General features: G+C 36.3%; 2 protein-coding genes and 1 non-coding gene across 3 annotated transcripts; 1 reads left to right on the top strand and 2 right to left on the bottom strand.

Annotated features, from left to right (window-relative positions):
- Positions 1–4,884: 4,884 nt before the first annotated feature.
- LOC130824871 (uncharacterized) lies at positions 4,885–5,826 on the bottom strand. The gene has a single exon (XM_057689890.1). It carries the CDS (start codon positions 5,824–5,826, stop codon positions 4,885–4,887), a length of 942 nt encoding a protein of 313 aa, XP_057545873.1.
- A 129-nt stretch (positions 5,827–5,955) lies between these two features.
- LOC130824870 (uncharacterized) lies at positions 5,956–7,125 on the bottom strand. The gene has a single exon (XM_057689888.1). It carries the CDS (start codon positions 7,123–7,125, stop codon positions 5,956–5,958), a length of 1,170 nt encoding a protein of 389 aa, XP_057545871.1.
- LOC130826388 (small nucleolar RNA R71) lies at positions 6,881–6,986 on the top strand. Its single transcript, XR_009047090.1, has one exon. It is a non-coding gene; the product is annotated as a small nucleolar RNA R71 (small nucleolar RNA).
- Positions 7,126–18,572: the final 11,447 nt, after the last annotated feature.

Below are 18,572 nucleotides of genomic sequence, written 5' to 3'. Positions count from 1 at the left end.
TACGTTCCTACTTCTTGCTTGAAATCACCCGGGTATGAAAATACCCGCCCGGGTGCATAATCTTGTGCTTACTTTTCTTCATGAGAACGCGGCAAAAGTACAAACGAGACTCAACGGGACTAAAAGCATGTCCGAATGGGCCCGTGAGCTCACAAAAGTGTCGTAATGCGGTCTCGAACTCTGCCAAATCTCGAAGCACGCATTCTAATGCTCAAGAGTGATCCGCTTCCAATATAAGAGTGGAGTAAAATGTCTTGAAATAATCAAAGACACAAAAAACTCCAACCAAGCATAAAACCACATGGAAAATGCGAAATCACACATCAAAATGCCATAAAATGCAAGGGAAAGGAGCATAAAAATATAGTATGAAATGCATACATCAAACTCCCCCAAGCCAAACCCTTGCTTGTCCCCAAGCAAATGGACCATCAAAGAAAAGTGGAGATCATATAGGTCAACAAAGTTCTTCCCCAAAAGTTTTCGAAATTCATTTAAAAGCAACTTCAAACGACTCGGCATTTAGGCGCACTCAACATCAATCCGGAATATCATAGCGCAATAAGGCTTTCAAAATTCATCCAAAAGGTAACCAGTTAAGGCCATCGTAAACACATCATAAATCAAATGAGGAGGTACTCACGGGGCAACTTACCACTCCATCGTCGATGAGTCTAGAACTCATTACACACACCAAAGTAGTGAAAATGACTACTTCCATTCCCCAGCAGTGTTTCCCTCCCAACTCTTACACTCATGTGTTTAAAAGGACAAAATGATCTCTCCAATACAAATAACATTCTAAAGACTTTCACTTTAACTTTGCTATCCTTCTCCTTTGAAAAAGACTTCAACTACCAAGAGAATCAAATCAGGCTAATAATGGGTATAACGTTGGCTAAGGTTATTGGTCGTGCTAAAAATAAGAGACCTAGTAGGGACAATAGGGAGTGAATACTCTTTTCTCGCAATTACACACACTTCGAGCATGAACAACATACAACCAACCTTAAATGAACTTAACCAGCGAAATTTCGAGCTTCTAGAAGGACAAGACATAACCCTTTTATTTGAACATTTAACTATAAACAATCATGTTCTTTTTGATGATTTTTATTTTTTTTATTTTTTAAATATTTTTTTTTTCAATGGAATAGTACTTGGGGGTGTCTATATACAGAAGAATTTAAAAGAAACTCGAGATTTTACCATTATAGATCAGTAACCACACCAATAACCAACATCAAACTTAAATAACCAATTCACTCCCTAAGGTGTAGGGGGGAAATTTTGGGATTGTAGAGCTTTAGTAATGCGGGTTGAAAGAAAAGAGGCTCAAGCTCAAGAGGGCTAAAAGCTAAAGTCAAGTAGTGCAAGGTGGCTTTTTAGTCCATGTGGTTTCAAGTAACATCTAAGCCTGAAAATCATTTTCAACCAGGTACAGCTAGTCAAATTCTAAGAGGAGTAAAGCAAAGTCAAGATCAGTCTAGCCCCTAATGGGCGTCCTAACAGATAACGCACACACATTCGAATAGGCTTAGTCACCAGCTAATGATGGATGTTGAAGAAGAGAGGAAGGGGAAGAGAAAGGTGAAATTTTAATAGAGTTTTTGTGTGTTTTGATGAAATTTTTAAAGATAGGGAAGGTGGTGAATGTTAGAGAGAGAAAGCTTGAGAATGGGTATGGAGGAAAATGGAGGAGAAGAGAATGGAAAAGGGGATTTTAAAACAGCCGTTCAAAAACCCGTCCGGGTATCCCCCTAAACCCGACCGAGTTTGCTGAATTCAGAAACTATGTTTTTCTGCTGCCTTACGGACCCGACCTGGTCTTCAGTGAAACCCGACCGGGTTTTCTGATTTTCAGAATCTTCTGTTTTCTGCTTTCTCACGGACCCGACCTGGTTTCCAATTGAACCCGATCGGGTTTGCTTTCAATCTAGTTTTAGGAGAAATGCAGCTTACTCGGGCCCGACCTGGTCTTCAATGAACCCAACCAGGTTTAGCTAATTTCCAGATTTTATCATATTTTTTTTAAGCATACAAATCACAATGGAACTAAATTAGAATAACTCACAAACTTGGGTTGCCTCCCAATAAGCGCTTTCTTTATAGTCTATAGCTAGACTTCCTTCAACAACTCAGTGGGAAGAAGGAAGGGAAAGGTTATAAGCTTGATTCCCTTGAATGGGTACTCCAGCTCGGTAACGTTTCAACCGTTGCCCATTCACCTTAAATGTACCGCTCTCCTCGCTCCAAACTTCTACGGAACCATAGGGGAAGACCATGGTGACTTGAAATGGTCCAGACCACCTGGATTTGAGTTTTCCCGGAAATATCTTAAGACGGGAGTTAAACAATAGGACTAGCTCTCCTTCCTTGAATTCACGCCTTTGGATGTGCTTGTCATGCCACCTTTTGGTTCTCTCCTTGTATAACTTAGAACTTTCATACGCATCAAGGCGAAGCTCATCTAACTCTACAAGTTGTAATATTCTATTCTCTCCCGAAGCATGCAAGTCAAAGTTGAGGGCCTTGATAGCCCAATAAGCGCGATGCTCAAGTTCAACGGGGAGATGGCAAGCTTTTCCGTACACCAATCTATAGGGAGTGGTACTGATGGGAGTCTTGAAAGCAGTTCGGTATGCCCATAAAGCATCATCCAACTTGTTAGCCCAATCTTTCCTTGATCTTGCAACCGTTTTCTCTAGGATGGATTTGATTTCGCGGTTAGAGATCTCTACCTGCCCACTAGTTTGGGGATGATATGACAATCCTACACGATAGTGCACACCATACTTTTTCAACATAGACTCGAACTTCTCTTCTATAAAATGTGACCCTCCATCGCTAATCAATACACGGGATGTCCCAAAACGAGGGAAAATAACTCTCTTGAAGAACCGAGCTACTACTCTTGCATCATTAGTGGGGGTGGCAATGGCTTCCACCCATTTGGAAACATAGTCTACGGCAACAAAGATGTACTTGTTCTCGTAAGAAGAAGGAAAGGGTCCCATAAAATCGATACCCCAAACATCAAACAACTCCACCTCAAGAATGCTATTCAAAGGCATTTCAGACCGCCTAGTTAAGTTTCCAGTATGCTGACAACGATCACACGATTGCACATACTCATGAACATCTTTGAACAATGTAGGCCAATAGAAACCGCAGTGAAGGATTTTTGCAGCAGTTTTAGTGGCACCGGCATGGCCTCTTGTAGGTAAATCATGACAATGGGCAATCACCGATGTCACCTCATCTTCCGGAATACATCTCCTAATGACCGTATCGGCACAATGCTTATACAGATTAGGGTCATACCAATAATGCTTCTTTGCTTCATGGAGAAATTTCTTCTTTTGCTGGTAAGTGAGATCATGAGGTAAAATTTGATTAGCCAAAAAGTTGGCTATGTCGGCGTACCACGGTGCTTTGCCAAGTGAGATGGAAAAGAGATGATCATCTGGGAACGAGTCATCTATAGCAGGACCATCATAAACATTATCAAGAAGAAGACGAAATAAATGATCAGCTACTACGTTTTCGGCCCCCTTTTTATCCTTGACTTCCAAATCGAACTCTTGAAGTAATAATACCCAACGAATCAGTCGAGGTTTAGCATCTTTCTTGGTCATCAAATACCTCAATGCTGCATGGCCTGTATGTACAATCACTTTTGACCCAAGAAGGTAGGATCAAAATTTCTCCACCGCAAACACTACCGCCAACAACTCTTTTTCAATGGTAGCATAATTGAGTTGGGCGGCATCAAGTGTCTTACTGGCATAATAAATGGCATGGAGTTTGTCGTCTCTCCTTTGGCCCAGCACTGCCCCAACTGCAAAATCACTTGCATCACACATTATCTCAAACGGCAGGTTCCAATTCGGTGGTTGGATGATCGGTGCAGAAATCAAAACTTGTTTTAACCTGTTAAAAGCTTCAACACAAGTATCAGAAAACAAAAAGGGAGTATCTTTGGCCAAGAACTCAGTTAATGGACGAGCGATTTGAGAAAAATTCTTTATAAAGCGGCGGTAAAAACCCGCATGCCCAAGGAAGCTACGAACCCCTTTAACAGAAGTGGGGGGTGGTAATCGCTCAATCACATCCATTTTTGCTTTATCGACCTCAATACCCCTATTGGAAATAACATGACCTAAAACAATTCCTTATTGGACCATAAAATGACATTTTTCCCAGTTCAATATCAGATGGACTTCCTCACATCTACTTAACACCTTTTCCAAATTTCGCAAACATAAATCAAAAGATGTTACGTAAACCGAGAAATCATCCATAAACTCTTCCATGATATTTTCAATGAAATCTGAGAAAATTGCCATCATGCATCGCTGGAATGTGGCGGATGCATTACAAAGACCAAATGGCATTCTGCGATATGTAAAGGTGCCATAAGGACAAGTGAACGTCGTCTTTTCCTGATCACTTGGAAGGATGGGAATTTGAAAGAAACCTGAGTATCCATCTAAGTAACAGAAAAAGGAATGCTTAGCCATTCTTTCCAACATCTGGTCAATGAAAGGGAGAGGGAAATGATCTTTTCGGGTGGCTTTATTCAGCTTGCGATAATCAATACACATTCGCCACCCTGTGACAGTTCTTATGGAAATCAATTCCCCTTTGTCATTCTTGACAACGGTCATACCTCCCTTTTTGGGAACTACTTGAACTGGACTCACCCACTTGCTATCTGAAATGGGGAATATTATTCCCGCTTCAAGAAGTTTAAGAACCTCTTTTTTGACTACCTCCTTCATATTAGGATTAAGTCTTCGTTGTGGTTCTATAGAAGAGGTATGATCATCTTCAAAAAAGATCTTATGAGTGCAAAATGAGGGATTGATACCCTTGATGTCATCAATAGTGTACCCAATAACACTTATACTTTTTTAGAACTGTGAGCAATCGTTCAATTTGAGTGCTATTGAGTTCAGCATTGACAATAACAGGGTAAGTGTCATTATCCTCCAGAAAAACATACTTCAAAGAAGGGGGAAGGGGTTTTAATTCTACCTGAGGAGGCGTAGTACACTCCTTTCGTTCCTCAATGGTGGACACCTTCCAAGGTGGGATGTCCTCAAACTCAGCTTTTGCAGGAACAAATGTAGGTGCAACATCTAAAACTTGGACCATCTCAATTACATCGGCCCTATCCTTATCATAGTTGCCTTCAATAGCTGCATAAAGTGGATCAACAATGGAGGGTGTGGACTCCCTCTCTGTAGTAGCATCAACTATGGCATCTATCCGATAGACAGTCTCCCCAATGGCAGGATGTGCCATGGATGAGGGGAGATGGAAATGCAGCTGTTCTCCCAAAATCTCAAGTGATAACCTTTCATTCTTCACATCAAAAATGGCTGTTGTAGTCTTTAAAAAATCACGACCCAAAATCACCGGAATGCGGGCATCCTCTTCCATATCCATAATGACGAAATCGCAAGGTACAAAGTAATTACCAACTTGGACGGGGAAATCCTCAAGAATGCCAACTGGATATCTCACAGATCGATCGGCGAATTGTATGGACATCCGAGTGGCTTTCATCTCGCCATTGATCTTTTTGCATAGTGTTAACGGCATCACACTCACACTAGCCCCTAAATCAGCAAGGGCTACAGCAGACACATTGTTCCCCAACTTCAGTGGGATAGTAAAAGTATCAGGATCAGCTTGTTTCTTAGGAACCTTGCACTGCAAAATAGCGATACATTGCCCATTCAGAGTCTCCACCACACTCTCCTCTAGCTTGCGTTTTTTGGAAATGATGTCCTTGAGGAATTTAGCATAAGAGGGCATTTCCTTAAGGGCTTCTAAGAAGGGGATGTTGATCTGTAACTTGCTCAAAACTTGAAAAAAATTTTCATATTTATGCTCAAGCTTCGCCTGGGCCAATCTAGAAGGAAATGGCACTGGTGGTGTGTAAGTTCAATCGGCAATTATGGGCTTATCTGAATTGACTAGCTCATCCTTCTTTTCTTCAAAAACATCATCAATAGTTCCTAGATCTTGAACAACAATAGGTGAAGTTTTTACTTTAGGGGCTGGATCATGAAGTGTCCTACCACTCCTCGTAGTTACTGCATTGAGTTGCTGATGGGGGGATGTGGTTGGGTTCTTTTCTGTGTATCCCGGAAGTTGCCCCTTTTGCATGGATAAGTTACTCAATTGCTGTGCCATCTGAGCCATCTGAGTTTCGATCATTTTGTTGTGAGCTAAAATCTGATTAATGGAGGTGCTGAAGTGTTCATTTTGCTTGCTTTGGGTAGCGATAAAGTTCTCTATGAAGCTCTCAAGGTTGGACTTCGGCGGATGTTGTTGTTGAGGTGGGAAGGGAGGTCTTTGTTGGAAACCCGATGGTATGTTGTACGAGGATGAGGGATTTTGTGCATTGTTGTTTCTGTAGGAAAAATTTGGATGATCCCTCCATCCTGGATTGAAGGTGTTGGAATAGAGGTTGTATTGTTGTCTCGCATTCTGATTTTGGATGGCATTGACTTGTTCCACAGCAGCAACCCCTTCGGCTTGAAGTTGGCAGTCAACACTAGAATGCCCATTTAAGCCACAAGCACCACAAACTTTATTTACTGCAGCTACATCCAATTGCTCAACCTTCCTTGTCAAAGCCTGTACATTATTAGTCAAAGCAACAATAGCATCCACTTCATACCTACCACCTCGCCTTGGAGTTGATTGTTCTCGCCAGTGGTAATTTGAGGCCATATCATCAAGAATTTTCTTGGCCTGGGTCAGTGTTTTCATCATGAAGTTACCCCTAGCAGCAGCATCCAAAGAAGTCTGGATCTCATGCCTCAAAGCATTGTAGATTGTCTCAATAACAATCCAATCCAGTAATCCGTGATGTGGGCACTTTCTGATTAGACTTTTAAATCTCTCCCATGCATCATAGAGTGATTCCCCGTCTTTTTGCTTGAAAGTAGAGATCTCATTTCGATACTTTGAAGTTTTTCCGGGTGGGTAGTATCGATGCAAGAATGCCTTTTTCAGAGCCTCCCAAGTAGCAATGGAGTTGGGTTCTTCTTCACGTAGCCACTGCTTAGCCGCCCCCGCAAGAGAAAAAGGGAAAGCTATCAACATTAATTGATCGGAGGTGACGTTGTTGTACTTGTGTGTTATGCACTTGTCGATGAAAAGATTAATGTTGTACTTTGTTTCTTCGCCTTCTTTGCCTAGAGTTGAGTCTTCTTGCTGTTGCTTCGATTTCAGGGTCAAAAGGTACTAGTTCGTGTCCCTGTCGTCTGGTTTGCATGCAACAAAAGAAATTAAAAGCAAAGGGTTAATTAGATAGGGGAGGGGGATATAACCGAAGCGAAATTAGAGAAAAAGAATCAATTTAAACTCAGAAAATAAACAATAAACTAATCCGTTGTTCCCCGGCAACGGCGCCAAAATTTGATAGTACATAAACGACCTATCAGCAGGTTCCAAAAAACTGACATTCTCCTCTAATAAAAAAATAAGTTCACATGTTAAGGGGAGTGTTGGAAAATAACTCACATGTGATCTCACGTCGATGAATTAGAGTGATATCTACTTGATGGGCTTAGCCCAATTCATTTTTTGATGGAACCTCATAGAATTTGTATGTAGTCAATTCTACTCTTGTGTGGGTGTTGTTAAATAAAACCCATTAACAAATTTATCACATCATATCAAATTTGGCAAGCGTATACATGGTTTTGGAAAAGGGTAATATTATTTTGCTTTGGGCCTCTCAAAAATTTTAAGAGGGAGGTTGTTATTATCTAGGTCATTTTTTTCTTTTTTCTATGGTTTTTAATGTTGGAATGTAATCTCAGATCTGCTAATGGAGCATTAATCTATCTTTGTTAAATTAAGCTAAACATAAATACTTTTTCCTTAAAAAAAAAAGATAACATAAATAATTTCTCTCATTAAGAATAAACGTAAATCATACTGTTCAGTCTTCAGTTTGAAAACCGTCAAGGACGATTTTGAGAATATTCAATATGTTCGAGCGCACAGGGCCCTGGAAAATTGAAGGTCTTGATATTAAATTATATAGTATATGTTGTTAGAAATGTTCAATATATCAAGTGATTATTTTGTAAGTCGTTTAACGTAATTATGTCTTTATATATTAATTTAGTCTACATTAAGTAACATTTATGTTTTATTAGAGACCAATAAACGTTGCTGAACTGTTATTTAATAATGGAACGAGCTTAATATCGTCAAACCTATTAGGTCACACTGTATCAATGTGTGAGACAATTTTATGTGTTTGGACCTATATTAATCTAGGTACATGTAATTAATCTAGTTGGACTAGATATTATTCATAATCGCAGTATTTAATATAATGGTTATATTAAATAAATAAAATACATTTGTAACTCAGAATTAAACTTTAATGTTTTATGAGACTCTTCAAAACACCCAATTAAGCTAATAATGAATTAGTATTATTAGGTGTAACCGTATGTCATCAAGGAAGGAAATTGCAAAGTCTTCAAAAGAGAGTTATATGCTTTAATTTGTCTAGATATAGCTTCATGGAGACATGGTATGGGTGCCGTGGGTTAATTTTTTCCTTTGGAAAAATTGAGAGGAATTGTGAGTAATAATAGAAGGGTTGTATACACACAAAATTAGTTTAAGAATTATTCTTAAATATTGTATTAGTATACGAGGTCTCGTAAGATGTTGCGGGTGGACTACACTAGAGAAATTTCATTTGCGGTTCTTGTCTCGTGGTTATATTTTGCTAGTGGATTCACGTTATAGAGGTAAAATTTTTTGTTTCGATATTTATTTGTTTCATCTCAGGTCAATAATTGGGTTTTGAAAAGATTTTAGTTTTCCACATGTTAAAAGTTAACATTACCAGAACCCTACATATGCCGAGTGTTTTAAGATACAAAATTGATAAAAATAATATTAAAAATTTAAAAATTGCCCATGATTTTCATAAAATTTTTTAACTTTTGATCCGCACATGAAAAAACCTTGTTAGGTGACTGTATTTGAATGGCATTCATGATTGACTTGTGTTGTGTTGTTAATATATTTGTGGCCTCAACTTTGGAAACACATCCCTTTCATATTGTTGATAGAGTACTTAAACACAGTTGTACTATTGGGTCCTCTAACATCAAGGCTTCAACTATCTAATCAACTTAATCGGTTATTAACTTTGATATATATATATATATATATAGGGTCGCATTCAGGTGAAAACCAAGATTCTGTGCGAACCGTGAGAACCAAAAAATGTGTTACCTTTTTACAGAAAATGTGCTACTTTCACGTAAAAACTGTGTTACTTTTATTTTTTAAAAAATCTAGCAGTTTTTACTAAAAAACTGTAATTGTCTGGAAAAATAATACAAATCCAAAGTAACACGTTTTTCTGAAAAAAGTAACACCTTTTAATGGTTTTCACGGTTCTCATATATGGATGGTTTTCACCTGAACTTCTCCCTATATATATATATATATATATATATATATATATGTATGTATGTATGTATGTATGTATGTATGTATGTATGTATGTATGTATGTATGTATGTATGTATGTATAATTTGGCAATTGTGTATAAAATCATTGTAAAATATATATTATTGCTATTATATGTTATCTTAATAAAAGTTGTCTTCGATCACTATATTTATTTTAAAAAGAATTTTTTTTAAACACCCTCATAACCTTATTCATCCTTATTTTAATATTTGAATAATGCTTATGATCCCCACATATCTTCCACTAACTTCATTTTAGCCTTTTTATATTTCGTACGATCCATATATGTTTTCGACTAACTTTATAAAAAAAATTATTGATTGTAGTCTCATATCGTTTCACTAACTTTCTTTTAATAATTTTTTAATGTTTATAGTCCCCATTGTTCTTCCATCAAATTTATTTTTCACTAAAATAATATATCCACTATCTAAAATGTTCTATTAATTATTCCCTTGAACATTCCTTATAGGAACTTCATTAAGAAACGAAGGGAATATCTTGTAATATATTTTAAATTTAAAAAATAATAATATTTAAATAAAGTGTATGAATGTTACATTATAATTTACCTAATTAAACATAACTTTTAAATATGCTAATAAATTATAACCATTATAAGCTTATAATTATTTAAATTTTTATTATTTTCTAAATTAATTTTCGATGTAATCCATAAGAAACCAATAAAAGTATTCCATTTGTCAGAACTCTAAAAGCATAACACTTAAAATTTTTCAACTCTTTTATAATATTGTATGAAAATATGATATGATTGCATAAAAGAGTTTTCTTTCTCTAATAAAATATTATAAATTTTTATATAAGATGGTTTTACCGTAAGACTTTGTTACTATTGTATAAAAGGAGTTTTCTTTTTTTAAAAAAATAATAATATAATACACAAATACTTATATAAAATGGTCTCATAGTTAAGGTAACATGTTGAAATAAGAACTTAATAATAATTAGTCCAGCCCAGTTAGAAAGTTCAAAATAGTAAGCTCTAGAATGGGCAAGGAATAGGATAACCGAAAGAGGGAAGGGAGTTTAATAAAATGGGCCCCTTAATTTAAACTTAAGCAACGTCCTTAATAATAGGGCAGGCACCCGTATTAGTTGGCCTCGTGACAGACGGGTAGTTTTGTTGTTCTTTGAAAACTGGGAATACAGATACTCTCATACTCCTACATTCTAAAAGTCCTTTCTAACTAATCCACAGTCCCATCCCATGCATGCATGCATGCCATCCAAATTCAACCACCACATAGTACTTGCTAGACTACTAAGGTACCCTGCGTCTACATGACCACATTCTACATCATTCATCACAGTGGTTGTCTATCCGAATGAGATGACAAATGATAATTACTCCTTTCTTCTCATTACATATGCATTATTTTCTATTTTGGTTTGTCTCATTTAATTTACATCATTTTTATTTTTGGACAATAACCCACCATTTTCTTTAATCTCATCCATACATTTTAAATCTCTTTTAATTTCATCCACACAATTCATTCTCTCTCCTCATTTATTATTACTTTCTTAAAAATACACCAATTTCTCTTTGATGCAATACAAAGAGAACGGAGTATTAGTTAATAAATTATTAAACACGAATCGATCAAGAGCATTTCTATTGGATTGATCTATGCACTACCGTTTTAAAGTGATAACTTATAATGATCACTTGCTGTTATAAAATGATTACTTTTAATAATCTTAGAGTGATCACTCACAACCATTAAGTGATCAATTATTTTAAAATGATTATTTTTTAATAATTTTATAAAATAATACTCCCTCCATTTTCTAATGTTTTTCTCATTCAGAATATTCTATTTTGGAGAGAGAAATTAGATTAGATTTTTAAAACATATATATATGATAACATATATTCATGTCAGATCTCATTAGATTTGTTTTAATGTATATTTTTTTATTATATATTTTTTATAATTTTGTATGATGCGTATTTAAAAATATTAAGATTCAAAATTTACTTTAAAAGGCGTCTGAAAAGTAAATGTGAAGAAAAAAAAAGAATGGAAGGAATAATAATTTATAACCTTTAGCCAGTTAAAATCTTATCGTTCTAAACTAATAGTAGTTTTTTCCGCATATTACCAAGTACCCTACGTCCACATCAACTCAAAGGGTAATTTATCCAAGTAAGATTACAATTGAGGATTAGTTAATACAATTGTATACAAGTTTTCAAATGAAGACATCTTTATTGAGCTAACTCAATGTATACTTGCCGTCTTAAAATAATAACTTATAACTTTAGAGTGATTACTTATGACCGATTACTTACAATCTTAAAGTGATTAATCAAAGAGATAGGCTAATTTTATGGGCTCGTCTAATGGTGAGACGATCATATACAAGAATTACTAAGTGCAAGGGCGAAGTCAGGATGTTACATTAGGGGAGGCAGAATAGTCGATACACTAGCAAATTATTTACTACATAAAAATTAATACAATTATGAAAATTTTAAAAAATATATAGACTGAAATAAACTTAAATCATAACAAATATTACATTCAACAAAAGGAGTTGAAGCTTCTCTATGATTATCCCATTTAAAAAAATCAAGTGTTTTGACTCTCCTAGTAAGTCAAAAAACTAGGAGTATTAAAATTAAGATGGAAAAATTTAAAGACATCCTAAAAAGATGATGTAAATTATGAAAGATAAAAAGTAATGATATTATGATACAAATTTTTTAGTTTATTAAAAAAATTATTATTATTAAGATTTGATCTCTTAACCTTGAGTTACAAATATATTTCACCAACCATTAAGCTATAATAATTCTTATTTACACTGTTTAAAAATTAAATAATATAACATATATTTTTAAGGGGGTCAAAGCTAAAAATATAAAAAATCGTATTTTTGACAAGGAGAGTCGGACCTCCTCAACCTCCAAGTAGCTTCGCCCCAACCTAGTGGTTTCCCTCCGGAGTATAAACTCTTTGGATATTTAACTATTTGGTCACGAGAAAGAAAACGCGAAGTCGGCATTGTAGATATAGTCGTGTACTATTTATGTATGAAAAATACAAATTATGATTCCACTAACATTATTTACTTTTGTTAAAGAAATATTTGAGCGCAATATATTTCATGTAAGTTACATTCCAAGTGATTATGAATTAGCTGACCTTCTCACAAAACCATTATTCTCTCCTTCATCTGTGATCATTATGCATAATTATCTTCGTATTGACTTATTCACTAGCAATAGTCTTCCATTAACATTATAATTCCTCCCTTCCATTGTACTTGCTATATTTGACTTTTTACGTAATTTAATATGTTATTTTGATCATTTATATATTGAACTATACTCAACTAAAAATTATAAAAACTTAATATTATAAAAGTATGCGATTAGACGATTCAAACAAGATCCCATTAGACTATATTTTTTCTTACACTTTTGCCACAATATATAAAACAAACTTGAGCGATAAATAGTGTAAAAAATTATTATGTAGCGGGTATTTCAGAAAGAAGGAAGTATATATAGTCATGTACTGATCAAACAGATTAAAGAAAAAACAAATTATTCACTTTCTCTACGTATCACTCTTGTACTTGTTTTTATTACATATTTTTTATTTTTATTTATACGTTTATGAAATGAGAGCTAAGATCGATGAGGTTTGAAGTAACTTGATGAACGATCACAAACTCAATGAACTTAACAATATTTGAAAGAAATTAAAATGCAAAAATGACACAATGATTTAAGGAGGTTCACCCAATGATGGCTATGTTCTCCGTGGTGTGTAGTGTCTTATTTATATTATTACAATTGAATACGAGACTAACAAAAGCTATGTGTTTAGGCTTAGGGGTTTGTGTTTGATGTGTTTGGATGAACAAATGAGCTTCTTATTTATAGGGGAGATCACACTAAGCAACATTAAATACATTAAAGCCATGAATTAATAACATTGAAACAGCTCCAAGGACTTGAAGAGTCAAAAATAGCACCCTAGGAACGTCAGAGGAACCGCTCGACCAAAACAGAGGCTCGCTCGGTCGAGCAGACTACAACAAGCTACTGGAAGTATTCTGTTTGTTCGCTCGACCCACCTAGGAGCTCGCTCGGTCGAGCGGCCTGGTCGAGCGACCTTCAGGAGGCATTCTTACAGCCTTGCTCGACTAAGCATAGTAGATCATCTTTTCCGCTTCTTCATTAAGACTCATAACTCCCATATTAAATCCTACTTCATCACCTTCATAACTCATGAATTAATCCATACTTTAATCACCATCATAAATCACAAACATTAAGTTACCAACTTAATTCACCCATTAACCAATCCCATAGGATTCCATCGCATCACCTGCACATATGAATGCACAAATCAATTGTGCACTCAAGTCATATTATTCTTAACATTTTATTAATTTAATTTTTAAATTTATGATAAAGGTAAAGCTTTTGTTGTAAGTTCCGAGCTTGTAGTTTCAGTTTTGCCAAGTCATTTTTGTTGCCAAAATATCTCTTTCGGAGGACTTTTCTCAAGTCGGGGACTCTTTGGCCGTATCCTACTTTATGGATATAGCTTGCCGCCTTCCTTCCCTTCTAAGGCCTTGATCATAGTTTTTATAGACTTCATACATTGGGTACGATAATAATGATGAGTATGTTAAAATAATTACTGTGATAAATATCCCATGCACAATGAATTTTCACTACACAAATTTTTAAATGTTAAGACGGTTTCATCGTGAAACCATCTCTATTAGGCTGACACATGTATATTTAGTGTGATAAAATAATCAAGTGATGAAAAATAGATTTATTATATGAGTTCGCCTTATATATATGATGAAACAATTTCATACAGAATATATTATTTTTACTAAATTTTTAGGATGAGTCATGACCAGCGTTCATCCACCAATAGCTCCTCCCCTTAGTAACGTCATGATAAATTATCACGCCATATCATCAATGTTCGGCCGGGTAGATGGAACGAAGGTTCTTAGGATTGGATTTCTTATCACTTGTCCTTCCTTTCAGCATTATAATTGAAATAATGCGGACCAATAAGCTATTACTAGTAGAAGTAGAACACTATTACAAGTCTTAGTGGAAGACTAATACAAGTTAGTGGAAGATTTCATATTTCTTGGACTTTATACAATTTAATGTTAGTGGAACACTATTACAAGTGCTAGATGACAAAGTTGTATCATGTGTGACAAGCTCAAGATGATAAACATAATTACTTTTCTTGAATACCTTATGTTCAAGAAAGTTTTTTTTTTTTTTTTTTTTTGCGAAAATTTAACGTATTTTGAATATGTAAGTCATTATGTTATGTAGTTCACTCAAATTCTCTTAAATTGTGTTTGAGAACAGGTAATAATTTTTATATTATAGATTTTAATTACTAATTTATAAATGAAAATTTAAGAATAATGAGGTTTAGATATTCATTCTCAAATTCTCAACTTAATTCGACTACTTTTTAGGTAAGGGTGAACTCAACTCAATTCTGAATTTAAATTTTTTGATTTGTCAAATATTAAATTTAAACCAATTTTAAGTTTCTACATCAAATGAAATCATGATTCTCAAACACAACATTTCTTTGTAGCTTATTATTGTTTGTTCAACAAGTTAATGTCTAGATACAACGCATATGTTTAATTAAATTTATTTATTGTTTTGGTGATGAAACGAGGAGGTGCTAAAGACACTTAAAATACATGGAAATAAGGAGTATGATGAAAGTGATTTTGATCCTTTAGCTGATAAGACTTCAAATCCTACAATACAGCGTTAGCTTTGCCCAAGGGTGATTTCCCGAAAAAACCCCTCCGACGCTCAAGTCAGATCGGGAAATCGAAAGTAATGAATATATGATAATTAATAAATGTGTTATATTGAATGAATACAAGATTAACAGATTATAGGATGAGTTCAGATCAATTGAAGGATATTTCATCAAGTATATAAATTGTAAGTAGGAGGGCACTGTATTTTTGTGGAGTAATGGTAGGAATATATAAGCTTAGTCAAGTGCAAATGATGTACGCAACATGTATTTATAATGGTAGAATGAAGGTTGGATGGTGAATTAATGTGGGAATCATGGGTATGATGGGTGAGTGGTATGTTATGGTGAGTAGTGGTGTTGTGCGATAGCGGAAGCAAAGATCGAAAACAATAATGAAACAATAAAGATTCAAACAAACAAATAAGAAAATCACACCGGGAAATTAACGTGGTTCACTATCAACATGATAGCTACATCCACCGGCATCGAGAATAAACTTTTCACTATAAACCGGGAGATTACAAGATGAACACGAGAAACCACAACAATGGCTCTCCAAGCTTTTTCTCTCTGAGTTTTCCTCACTTTGTGTTTTGCATTTTTTCATCTAGTGCTAACAAGCGAGGTACTTATAATTAGACCAACTTGAAAGACGGTTTGAGCTCTAAGTAACCACAAATAACCGACCACAAATAAAGGTAACCGTCCCAAAAGACGTTTCCCATGAAAAGAAACTTCAATTATACGACCCGTGTAAAACTACGCGAGCCGCAGATTGAGATCAGAAGCAACTCCGCGCCCCGAGGAGTATTACGCGCCCCGCGGAGTAGATCAGCAGACACTCCACGCCCCGCAGAGGTCTCTCTGCCTGGGAACTTGTTCGAGTCACTCTTTTTCAACAATCTCCACCTTGACGAGAACATGTAGTCAACCACTACCTCATCAAACCATAGTGAAGCAAAACCATTCTCAAGCCAAAACCCGATGCAAAGCTCAAGCATAAGCTATACATCCCGACAAGTCTCCAACCAAGACCCATCTCGATAAGTCTTCAACTAAGACCCATCACATACTCGTTTTCAAGTATAACAAATCATAAAGCTCAACTAGCATCACAAGTTTACTCATAATGCTCCATCTGCATCACGAGTACACGAGACAAGCTCCACCTTGAGGTTGTGCACACCTCTACCTGTGAGCTCCCTCACACCGCCCCTAAGGGCCTATGCTAATGAATCCAGCATAGTAAAGAATCTACTAGGACTGTCAAACCATCCTATCTTCTTTACCTCTATCTTCATGTACGTGCTTTCCGAATGAAATCTGACCACACTATGCTGTTCCCGAACATCAAGTACCTAATCACTAAACACACAATCGAAGTACACAAAAGCCAACCAAGGTTGATCACAAAGAACCATTACCGAGATCAAGACATAATCAAACTCAGCGAACACAACCCAAGCTTCAACCGATGCAACAAAGCACTTAATATCATTCCCATACATAAGAAACACAACAGCTGATCCAAGCAAACCGTATAGAGAACAAATCTCTACCTGCTAGTGCCCCCACCCAGCTTGAGTCACAAACCAACAAATGACACTTCTGGCATGCGCAAAACAAGTACACATCACAACATACTTCAAACACCAAACCATTACTCTAGACATGTAGACCGACTTAGCCTCAAGATGAGGTGATGTAATTGAGCTAAGCAACACTACCAATCCATACAACAGTTCCCACACTCTGCTCATACGTAAAGTCATAACAAGCCACTGCGCCCGCTCACTATACTCTACTACGTGCTCATAAGTTGGTGGTCCAAGTGACTCCCAAAAATTGGCTACCAACCTTGCCAATCCCACAAGGTTCAATGCATAACCTACCACACTTACAGCAACCAAAACAACACTCCCTACAGCCAACCTATTAGACTTCTCGATAACACATATAGGCCCCTTTTGAAATCCTTTAGATCGGCGGAATGTTCCCTGTACTGACTCCTTTAAACTATCCATAAAGATAAAGATAGCACCAGAAATCAAAGTTAGAGAGATACCTGGGGTAGCATCAACACCATCAATCTGGGGTCGAACAGAAATGGATGAGGAGTTAACCTCATACTCCACCTCAAACTCGGTACCACTATCACCATAACCAGCTGCTGCAAATATGAGATAGCACGATACCCTACTAAGCCACACCACACACATACTGGGCACCTCTAATCCCGTGTGTAAATCCCGATCGAACAAACTAATCCAGTATCTACTCAACAACCAAGTACCAGAGAGCATGCATAAGACTCTCCCTAACAAGGTCCAATTTGCTATTCCTGTAACATCGTTCTGCAATGGTGTCATCCCATAGGTATGATGCCACAAATACCTAAAACACAAAACATAACAAATCCACAAAACGAACTATCCAAATGTAGCCAACTAACCATCTTACCATACAAGTGATCATGAGCTTCAATGCTAAGCTCTCACCCGTGTTTAAACCCAAACACACAATGCTTGTCTTCCTCAAGGTAGGCATCCTTGACACTTGTAAGACGATTCTCAATGGACAATTCCAGCCCTCTACTTTCACCCATATGACCATGCCTATCATAAATTGTCATCTCTTGGTGACAAGTAGAAGCACTAACTACAAAACTAAGCAGCGTAACACCCTGAAAGACATACAGGGATTTCACCTTGACACCCTTAAGTATCAAATCCGAATCCTTAAAGAAACTCACTTCCCCATTGCTAAACTCACCCTTGAGCCCCAAATCATCTAAGGTCCCAAGCGATATCAAGTTCTTCTCCAATGCAGGAACATGCCTCACCTTAGTCAAAGTAACCCTTCTCCCATCACTAGTCCGAAGTCTCATGGAACCAATACCTACTACTTCACATGGAGTACCGTTAGCAATCGTAACTGAAGCCCCAAAACAAGACTCATAAGTATCAAACCAATCCCCACGAGGACTCATATGGAACGAACTACTAGAATCAAGAATCCAGCTATCAACCAAATCACTAGACTCAACACAACTAATCAATGCTAAATCTTCCTCCGAATCATAGCTCTTGTTCTGTTTACTTTTGACTACTGTGGCATGAGATTTATTCTTTAATTATGGACATTTAGACCTAAAATGTCCTGGTTCCTGACAGTGATAACATATTATGATCTTAGTGTTGCTAGACTCATCTCTACCATTA

This window comes from Amaranthus tricolor, chromosome 10, assembly GCF_026212465.1.
Source record: "Amaranthus tricolor cultivar Red isolate AtriRed21 chromosome 10, ASM2621246v1, whole genome shotgun sequence".
In the NCBI taxonomy this organism is placed as follows: Eukaryota; Viridiplantae; Streptophyta; class Magnoliopsida; order Caryophyllales; family Amaranthaceae; genus Amaranthus; species Amaranthus tricolor.
Note: the sequence above shows the minus strand (reverse complement) of the source record. Positions and strands in the feature narration are given on the sequence as shown.